The sequence below is a fragment of the Tribolium castaneum genome, chromosome 9 (genome assembly GCF_031307605.1).
Source record: "Tribolium castaneum strain GA2 chromosome 9, icTriCast1.1, whole genome shotgun sequence".
NCBI classification, from domain to species: domain Eukaryota; kingdom Metazoa; phylum Arthropoda; class Insecta; order Coleoptera; family Tenebrionidae; genus Tribolium; species Tribolium castaneum.
In genome coordinates this window covers 2,385,177-2,395,747 of record NC_087402.1, presented here as the reverse complement: position 1 = coordinate 2,395,747, position 10,571 = coordinate 2,385,177, and the positions used below count along the sequence as shown (strand labels likewise).

General features: G+C 37.1%; 1 protein-coding gene across 1 annotated transcript; it reads left to right on the top strand.

The window, feature by feature from the left end:
• The first annotated feature begins 37 nt into the window (after positions 1–37).
• Positions 38–5,261, top strand: LOC660408 (galectin-8). The gene is made up of 6 exons (XM_966639.5): positions 38–248; positions 460–545; positions 2,297–2,582; positions 2,629–2,751; positions 4,333–4,498; positions 4,806–5,261. Exons 1-6 carry the CDS (start codon positions 141–143, stop codon positions 5,069–5,071), a joined length of 1,035 nt encoding a protein of 344 aa, XP_971732.1. The 5' UTR covers positions 38–140; the 3' UTR covers positions 5,072–5,261.
• Positions 5,262–10,571: the final 5,310 nt, after the last annotated feature.

Genomic DNA, 10,571 nt, shown 5'->3' with positions numbered 1-10,571 from the left:
CAATTAAAATTCCTATCACGGATGATTCCTTACCTTAGTCACCCATTTTCCGTCCACCCATGTGGAAAAATATCGAGCTCATTTATTTATAACTATTACCTTCAGTCGAAACCGCGCTTTCAACACGCCTAGCGTGAAAAATGTCGGTCGAGACCGAAAAACAAGTGAAGTGCTGCTGCTTTTCGAAAAATTCGAAACAGGTCGAGATGGCCTCGCAAAACAAAACCGAATCGTCGCTCCCAACGGCGGTAAATTTGATTTTAGAAACTTTTGGTGCTGGTTTTGACCGCACTGCTGGTCGATACCCAGGTAGAAAGTGCTAAATTCTAATTTCTTTTGAGGACGCACTCGCCCGATAAGCCTGACATGTCATTCCAGCTGTGATAACTGCTTAGTGATTTTTTGAATTCAATTAGTACAATGCAAATTAAAAATGACATCTCTTATTGTGTTCGACAGAAAGTGCCTTTTGCGGCCGACCTTCCGGATTTATGCGCCGGAAAAGCGATTTATGTCACCGGAGTCGTTTTGCCGAAATGCTCAAGGTCTGTACTCTAAAATAAATTTATTTTTGGCGTGTTTGTCGACATTATTTGCTTGTTGCCACATATTAATCGCGTGACCTTGCTGCCAACAAATAAATGTAAGATAGCAATAAACATCGCCCTAGAAATTAACTTTTCTCGCCCATTTGATAAGTGAAAGCACGTGGCACGTGCTCGCGTTTGATTGGGCCCTCAAACCATCAAATAGTGCATAAAAAACACCAAAGAGGTGTTAACACTTTCACGGCCCGAAATTGATTGGTTTAGCTAATGGCGTTGACCCCGATTGGCTAAATTATTACGATTTTTTGTTTTCATGCAACAAAGGCAAATTTTATATTAATTGCGGTGAAGGTATAAAACAATAGAATAGTAGGATGTAACAAAAACCTCTAATAAAGTACAGCGTTTATTTTTTTCTTCATTAAAACAGAAACAATGGAACATTTTAAACAAAAGCGATATCTGCAAGTTTTATTATTAATCTCCCTTGTGTAATTTCCGGTTTAATTTAACTTTTGCGAGTGTTAAGTAAATTTAGCGCTGAAGCAGTGGGCGGATTTGTATTACAAAAACGGTTTCCGTTCGATACTAAAAATACATTTCCGAAATGATTGATTAAATAATGAAATATGTATTTCGTCCAGAGAAGGCAACCAACAATACAACTTGTCTTATATACACTACAGAAGGTACATCTTTATAATATTATAATTGTTGCAAATTAGCCAGGTTTCAGATTATTTCATTAACATTTTTTCAAGTAAATCAAATAAAAAACAAAAAAAATATTGTGAATTTTTCAATTATTGATGAGTAAAGAATGAATCTAAAACTAACAGTGCTTGTAAATATCGTTTTGATGCAAAAATTACATAAAAAATTTCATTTGCCCCAAAATTATTTCATCGTTCAATAATGCGCATTTTTATTTCAAATTCAAACTCGATTAATTTGACTTTTGCCAAGCAAATGGCAACTTAAACCAAATTAGTTTTTATCGGTAATTAATTATTACTATTACAAATTACTTTTCGGCCAAATTCGGAAAATCCTCGTAATGAACTTGGAATACAATTTATTAAAAAAAATTAATTAGAACTTATTTTTACAGCATTATCTTTTACCAAAAAAATCGCTGTAGTAGGGTGCCATTAATTTTTTTTTTTTGAATAACTCGAAAATTAAAATGATTTTTGAAAAAAAAATTTTGAAAAATGATCACATTTTTGAAGTAGTTGATGTACTAATTTTTTTTTGTAAGGTACATAGTTAGGCACACTTTTGTCCAAGTCGGCATACGTAAGATACGTAAGATATATTAGGTAGGTATTAAGCAGTCATGAAAATACCAAGAAGTTTTTCATTAGTTTTTGTGTCAATGCAGTTTTATTATTAGGCGTTTGTGCCAATGCTTGATGTGTCTGTTCATTATGTGAACCGGGCTAATAGAGTGAATTTTGTCGTTGTGTCGTATATAAAATTAATTAAAAAAGGTGGGATCGATAGTGCATCTGGTGCGGTTGTCTCGTCATTCCACGGCCCATTGACATAACGTGACAAATGGCCGTTGATGGATGCCGACTGGGCTATTGCAGGCTGTTTCCTTTACAATTAATTACTTGGAACTGATTTATGGAGTCTTGTGGTGGCGGTGATGGTCGTTTTTCCGCCGTTCGTTTCTCAAAAAACGAAAGAACCGTCGCCATAAAAACGGCCTAATCTAATGACGTATTGTTTCCTTTTTGCAGATTCGCGGTGAATTTAACATGCGGCAAAAGTCCAACAGCGGACGTGGCGTTCCATCTGAATCCGCGCCTCCTCCAGCACTACATCGTCCGAAACACTCGACTAAACGGCCAATGGGGAGACGAGGAAAAAACCTCCACAGTGAAGTTCCCCTTTCGACGCGAAGGAAAATTCAACGTTTGCATTCTTATCGGCGACGGGGAGTTTCAAGTGGCCGTGGAAGGGGTGTTTTTTTGCAGCTACAAGTTCCGGGTGGCCTTAGCCAAAATCACTGCAATCGACATACAGGTGAAAATTCCAGAGAGGCTCTTCGGGGATTTATTAATGTGTGTAGGGCTGTGTTGATGTCTTGGGAGTGGATTGCAAGCAACTGCAAATTTATCCCGAAATCGGACCCGGAACCGTGCCTAACGTCTCCGTGGGACATCGGGAAGCCGATACTCCCAAAGTCGGAATGGTAATGGGAGTTGCGGGAAATGTTTTTAATTGCGTGGGGTTGACTTGGAGGGGAGGTTTTCTCGGGCATTCTTAACGCACTTTACTGTATTTATCTAACTCCCCACATGTAGGCAGCACTAATTGCCAATTACATCCCTCACGGGCGATCAATACGACAAAAACACGGCTATTTCTTTACAGGGTTTGCCTCAGAAGACAATTTTTTCCAGTTTCATTCACAGGTTCAGCTTTTTTATGTTTTTGCGAGGCGTTAAAATTTAAATTCTATAAAGATTTAAAAAAAATTCCATCACAGGTCAATAAAAAAATAAAGCTTCAACAAAGTAATCGAAAAAAATTATCGAAAACTAGAATAAGTTGCGAAAACTCAAATTTTTATGGTTGAAGATACAGAAATAGTGTTAAGGACAAAGTTGTAGAAAATAATTTAAATCTGCGTAATCAAATCTCTATCTGCAGCCGTTTGGCTTCGAACGTCTTTAGGACCTAAACCGTTAAAGGTGGAATTATGGTCTCACTTACTTTTTTGTAAGAAATTTAATTCTCTACAACCTACAACTTTTTTTCTTACATTTTTTTAATAATTGTATTTGCAGTGTTATGAAAAATTCGAACGGAACGTAAATAATAAATTGTTTTTTCTCATGTTTGTCGTGAAAATTTTAGTCGTCAGTTTTTTTCACCTTATTTTATTGCGAACTTAATGCTACATGTTTCTGTTTGTTTAAGCAAATAGTGAACTAGTTGAATTCAAAGTACAAAAGGAAAAAAAACGCTGCACTAAATTTCGCTCACTGAAAATTGAATTATTTTGCTTTATTTAGTTTTCCGTAGTCAAAATCAGCAAATTCCATAAATCATTACTTAGTGTTTCCGATTTTTTTCGTAATTTTTGTCATTTGATTACTCTCAGAGCTGTTATCCGGCAATGTTTTTTGTTTGGTATCGTTGGAAGGCGGTTTTATTTGTCTTATCCGCGAATGATTGTTTCCCTGTGACTAACAGTTATCGAGAAAATTGCCAATATAGCCAAATATTTACAGCCATTGCTAAATCCGTTGATAAACACTCAAACATTTTTTATTTTCTCCACGCCAATCGGAATTTAATAATTTTGACTGGACGTCAGTCAAAATTATGGAACATTGTTGCTCATCTTTTTAGTTTTTTATTTTAATTGTAGACTTGGGCACTCCAAAGTGCCTTTTAATACTTTTACTAAAATCCTTGTCTGTACAATGTCGGATTAAAAGTGCGCTCTGAATATTAAATTATCAAAATATTAAACAATCGCGGTGTATTATCTTTTTAGAACGTCTGGTAGTTGAAGTTTGCAGTTTAGCAAAACTTAAAATAATGTTTTAATAAAAAAAGTTGTGAAGTTTGTGGGGGATAACTCGCGTTGATGCACTTTGTGGAGCATCAAAATAGCAACAGCTTAGTTTTAATAATGAAGGAGTTTGGCCTTTTGTCTTGCCGATCCTTTCGAATATTTGTCTTGTGCGCGTTGCTGTAAAAACAGTGGGAGATAATTAAATTTTACATGATTTTTCAGGTGATGTTTTTATGTGCTTTTCAGGATACTCCGGTTACGTTTTTATTGCCTGGAGGTTTTCAGCGAGACTGGCAATTAGAGATTTACGGCCGGGTAAAAATTCTACCCCATTCGTTCTACGTTAATCTACAAGAGGGGTCGCATCGATGGCCGCATCCCAGGATCCCGCTGCATTTGAATCCGCGCTTTAGTACGTATTGATGAATTTTCAAGTAAAAAAATTCCGCCGGGTTATCCGATTTAGTCCGGTTCTAATTAGACGACCTAGCCATCAGTGTAGTGTGTTGCGATGCATTATTAATTGATTTAATTTGGTACAAAGCTCAAACAACTCGCACTGTAACAGCGTTATAACGTGATTTATTTAATTGGATAAGGGAACAACGCTGCTAATTTGCTTAATTTTTCATGGGGGCAGGTAGGTGGTTGCTGAAAGGCATCGCAATTATGCTTAATGTGCGTTATCTAATCGGGAAAAAACCGACGGGATATTCCAGGTATGGGTTCGGGGGAGCCCTTGTTCGTGAGGAACGCCTGGATTGACGGAGGTTGGGGTCAAGAAGAGCGCACTCCTGGATTCCAATTTGCGCCCGGCTCACCTTTCACTATGGCAATCCGACGAGGGAGCGATCATTTTTCTGTTTGGATAGACGGCAAACTAGCCGGAGAATTTAAATTTAGGGGAACCGTCGACAACACTGATACCGTCCACATGGAAGGGGACGTCGTTATCTTTGATGTGCGTTTAAACCAGCCGCTCTAATTAAAACACATAGTTTTATATTCAATTAAATCGACTGCAATTATTACCCTTACGGATGAGTGATCAAAGAGCGGCCGTCAAATGTGGCCATTTAATAAGCATATATTAATATATAAATGATAATCAGCCAGAAAGAAACTGTAAATATTGTGTTTTATATGAGATGAGCAAATAAAATGCATGAAAACTACCCTGTGTGTGATTTTGCGAGAGAAAAAGTGATCCGATAAACACAGCAAATTAAATCCATGTCATCGTAAACAAATGTCCTATTAGAGCAAAAATTATTGCCGAATAAATCAGTTCAAAAATGTGCACAATTTAATTATTTCAAATTGGCCGTCATTGTTAATATTATTTGGAAATAATCAAACCAAACGATGACTAATAGGTACCATTATGTAGCCGCCAATAAATGTTTGTTCGGAAACCGCTAATAAGATTTTATTTCATGAAAACGATGACTGATTTCATAATTTACTAAATTCGTATTTACGTGTTTACATTAATTTCATTTAACGAAAAAACAAAGCACGAAATCCTTTATAATTACGTTCGAGAGCGACTGACAACACTTTCACAAAAAACCGATTCTTGTAGCGAGGAACGTACAAAAATGAATTTATTTATGTAAGTTTGGAAAACAGTTATTTTCGTAATGTAACGGTTAGCTGCGCGATCAAAATATTTTAGTGAGATTTGCGGATTTGTAAAAATTGTGGAAATGTATGCAAGAACACAAAATACTACTCTAACACCTCCAATTCCCTCGAGTAATTGGATTTCGCATGTGAAGTCCATTAGAAAGATTTGAAGAGTAAGTTTAGCGAAAGATTGTATCAGCTCCGACTTACCGCGATCGCCGGCTTTATTTATAATTACTCTTTAATTGTACGTTTCGATTTTGTAATTTTTGTGGAGCGGAGTATCAGAATGCAATTAATTTTTTCGCCCGTTTTATCGGAGGTCACCGGAAAATTCCAATTAACAAAAGGAGTGCTCGAGTCCTGTATTATCGAATTTTTCAATGGTTCGAGTCCAGGTGAAAACGCCATCGTTTCCGGTGTTCCAATTAAAGTCGAGTGTTGGTGCTTTAATTAGTGGATGTATTGAACGCATGATGTGATCAAGTGGCAATACGCTAGAAATTAAATTTCTTTGTCGAATCATCATTAAATCGATGATGGGTGAACGGTTGTGTTGGTACGATGTTTGCGAAAAAGCCTGCTCGAGATCCAACGACGTCTAATTTACTTAGCCGGTTAATTGTATATCGAACAGTATGGAGGGCCATTGTTATGCTGATAACAGAACGCGTTTTCTGAGAGGAGGGTAACCAATTTCGATTATTCGCCGGCAAATTGCTCATTTGCTTGCTCGTTCTTGAAAGTTAATGGAACGTATTATTTCGCCGGCTTCGAGTAATTATGCATTATTGTAAATTGGAAATTAATCACAGACAGGGGCCGCCCTTAAGGCGGAAAAAATCGCGCGAGTGCTCTTATTCCGGGCTCTTGCCGCGAAAAGACGGCTAGAAGAGAGTGAATATTCATCAAGGTGGGAGAGCTAATCTACGCACATCTACACACACTAATTAGTATTGTAGGTAAAGCGAGCAGCTCACATCAAAGGAGCACAACTTTACACAGCTTAGATGTATAATAAATGGAGAGCTTTGTGATATCATCATTAAAACACCACGCTACCGGCATACCGAATCATTCCACTTTTTACAACATTACATATTCCGTTGCATTAAGGATAACACAAGTTTTGAATTATTTATGGACGTCATATACGAGACTCTTCCTCGATAAGGAGTCAAATGCAAATTGCACACGCCGAAGGATCAACGCAGAGCCTGCACTTTCAAACGATGCCGCAAACCTAATCAGAACTAAATCTCAAAAAGCTTCTGCGAGCGACGAATTTGCTTCATGACCGGAGGCTCCCAACTTTATTAACAATTTTCCTCCAAATGTATTGTCTCGCGATTTTTAATTAATAAAGCTGCGGCGATTTCACCCATCGATTCCCATTCAACTGGCCGGTTTAAACTTGTACGGCTTCGGATGCACCTCATTGTGATCACTTTATTAATTTTTTAATAAATGGACATAAAACAAGCAAAATGAATTGTTACTCAGTTTTCAGCTTTTAGAAACCCTTCATTAGGCTACGAGTATTAAAACAAAAAAGGAAAAATAACGGATTTATATTGTATAAATTTGTAATATTTTGCAACACAAAACGACCATAAAAGGAAAAAGTTAACTCTATTACCTGTCCACAAATAAATTTCTTGTTGTCATATTACTTTGTACGCATGTACTGAAAAAGATTAAAATGTGGAGATAGTTTTATTATAAACACATATTGCCAGGAAATGGAGAATTTAATGCTAAATTACACTAGTATCGAGTCCAGGGACAAAGGAGTAGTATATTAATAAAATAAGTCTAACAAAGATTTGGCTAATTTAAACAATGAATCTATTGTGCTATTAATTTATAGAAACTAAATCTATTGTGAGTTGCTTCTACCAATAATGTCAGCTTCTAAATAAATGAGACATTTGATGTTTCAGCAACCTCCTGAAATGTTGATTTTATTAATTTATGAGATAAATCCGAGAATAAATTTATAATTAAACTAATGACTGGACAAATTTGAGCAGTTAGATCGCATTATTTGCATTATAACGCTACTGTCTCTATGACGGATGTCGATACACATATATCGGCCACGGCCGTTATAATTTATTTCATGGATGTAGTCGTTAAATTACAAGTTATACAGTGTGTTTTTAAATGATTCGCATCTAGTCGTCTGTGAATTTCCCGTGCAAAATCAGAAATGCCGCTTTATTGAATTAATGACAGGCATTTAGACACCGAATATTAACATTTTCTATTTATTAAGTCTCTAAGCTTTGACAATAAAAGTGTTTTCTTGCATAGTGTTACAATTTAGTTACATTTTAACGAAATTTTTAAAATCAATTAATTGACAATTTTTGACTTCAATTTCAAAGTTAACTAGATGATTCTACAATTGATACTAGGATTTTTTCACAAAAGTAGCGCCATACAGACGACACGCAAATTAGAGACTTGGTTGATTATAAAATTAGCCACCAAAGTTAAGCAACTTGAAGCAAGGTGAATAAGTAAATGAAATGTTCGGCGAAATTGGCCATAAAAAATCGCGGTTTGGCTTTGCAGTTAAGTGCGTAATGCACAATTCTATGAATTTTTGTTTGCATGTGCTGAAATATCGTGCTGAAAATTTGCTTTAACGTTCCTGTGAACTGGTTCTTTGTGTATGAAATTTTCTGCATAATTGGAACTAGTTTTTCGAGGCCCGAATTTGATCATAGTGAGTTTAAACGGAATCAAAGGACGAGTTTGAATTGCACTTTATTCGAGTTTCGTTTGAATACCGTTGCGCTGTAAACCGAGCATTCAAAGAGTGACCGTTTTGTACACAGGAAGGGTATTTTTATACCGATGGCGTCGTACCAAGCATTGTTACCATAATTTCATTTGGGTATTCTTGCACAAATATTGAATTTAACCGTGTCTGGGAACGAATTTATTTAATTAAGTGTACTGTTATCGTTGTACGTGTTTACTTGAAGCGACCGCCGTATTTTGCGTTCAAATTACGGACTTTATAATATAAACAGTGGCATGGCCGGAGTTAATTTCGGTGAATAATCATTTTTACGCCTCAATTTAATTCAATTATTCGCGTCCAACGAATGTAATTTGCACAAATTCGCAATTTATTTATTCGGGAGACTTGGGGCTAATCGCGTTATTACAAGAGGATAGTTCTGATGGTCGCAATTAACAAAAATTCGTCCCGGGAATCGATAATTTTGCAGTCTTCGACTAGGACAATTTATTGTGATCGAGATTGAATCTTGCGAATTCCGTGAAGTTTGCAGTGGGGCCGCAGGCCTTGCGTTATTATGATTTAGTTGCTTAGTTAGTTTAGGGTTGGACCCTCTCGAATTTTATCAGGCTTGCTGCATTCTCCAAGTTTTAACGGGTTAAAAGTGGGGTGGGGCTTCCGCTGCATTGCGATTTATTCGCCAAACTAGGCTTTTATTCGTATTTTTCGCGGGGTTATGAAATTGTTGTTTGTTTTAATGTTGCGCGCTTTTTTATCACCGAGACCGCGTTCGGGGCAGATAAATTAACTTTACGTGTTTATATGAACTATTCCAGCCACATATTTTATTCTGTTCCAGCGCCGGATTGGATCATAAACACGGTGCTGGAACTGTATGTATGATGGAATTAGCGAAACTGGAAAAGCGCTCGCACGGGTTAATTTTAAAGCGGCGCTCCTTCGCAATTTTTGCACATTATTTTCTAGCTGAATTTTTCATCGGCTGACCCCAGTGAAATTATTGGTGGATTAATTCTGCAACTGGCTGAAGCACCAACAACTAATCCCTCTATTATTATTAGTAGTTGGTAATTCGTCTCTGATCCATTAACTGTTAAATGCTGCAAAGCGGCTTATGAATTATTGAAAATGAAGTTTAGCTGGTGAAAAATGCGTGAGTTTGTGCGGTGTCGTGCATCATGTTGCGTTTTGTGGTTTGTAATTAATAAAAATCATCGTGGATTTGAATTTTTTATTGCTATAATCAGTGATGAAGTCGAGCATTGAAGGTTGTTTGAGTTGCGTATGTTTTATCAGATTGCGGGCGTAGGGGGCAGGTTGAATTAAGTGAATTTATGATGATGTGGAAATATTAACGGGGCGAAATGAAAAATAAATAGCTGGAAGTCGAGCGCGCTGTAATAAAACACACTGGGACGAGCTAATAAGGACAAGTTTTGGACTTCTTTGTCGGAGTTAATTAGTGCATTGTTTTATTAACAGGATTTTGGTGTGGTTATGAAAGATTTAGGACATCTGCGATGCAGAAACGGCGCGAATATTGTCGACGGCTAACGAGGGAAATCTAGCAGTTCAAAAGTGGGATTGCTTATAAATAAATCAGGATTCTTGATGCGCAATGCAGGGCCGCTCGATAAAATCGACAATGAGCGGAATTAGCGGAGGTTTTCTAAACGAAATATGGCGAGTCCGCCACTCGAATTCGTTCCCCGGACTTATTGACTTTGGAAGGTCTTCTTCGCATGTCCGCCTTCTTAGTTGTCCATTCCGGGACTGGAAACGTAATTCGATTTGTTGTCGGCCGCGTCAGATGGATTGGAAAGACAACATCGTCCGACTCGAGGCACTCTTTGATCCGTGCTTTCTAATGTACCGTGTGTTGTTTTATGTAAGGCGCCAAATTTAATTTGGAGCACACGGAGAATCCGGGCATGAGCCATGAGAATTTCCACACCACGTAAAACGGAATCAAACTATTTAAAAGTTACGAAAAATGTACATTTTCGTTGCTTTGTTTTCGGCTGGCGTATTTTTATTATGCTGAAAAGAGTTTGTGCAAAGTTCTTCCATTTGATCGAGT

What these genes read in the sequence shown, in the direction of transcription:
- LOC660408 (XM_966639.5), top strand. Translation starts at nt 141, where the DNA reads ATGTCGGTCGAGACCGAAAAACAAGTGAAGTGCTGCTGCTTTTCGAAA. An exon ending in GTTTTGCCGAAATGCTCAAG is followed by an intron (nt 546 to 2,296) that starts GTCTGTACTCTA and finishes TCCTTTTTGCAG; the next exon opens with ATTCGCGGTGAATTTAACAT. An exon ending in TCACTGCAATCGACATACAG is followed by an intron (nt 2,583 to 2,628) that starts GTGAAAATTCCA and finishes TAATGTGTGTAG; the next exon opens with GGCTGTGTTGATGTCTTGGG.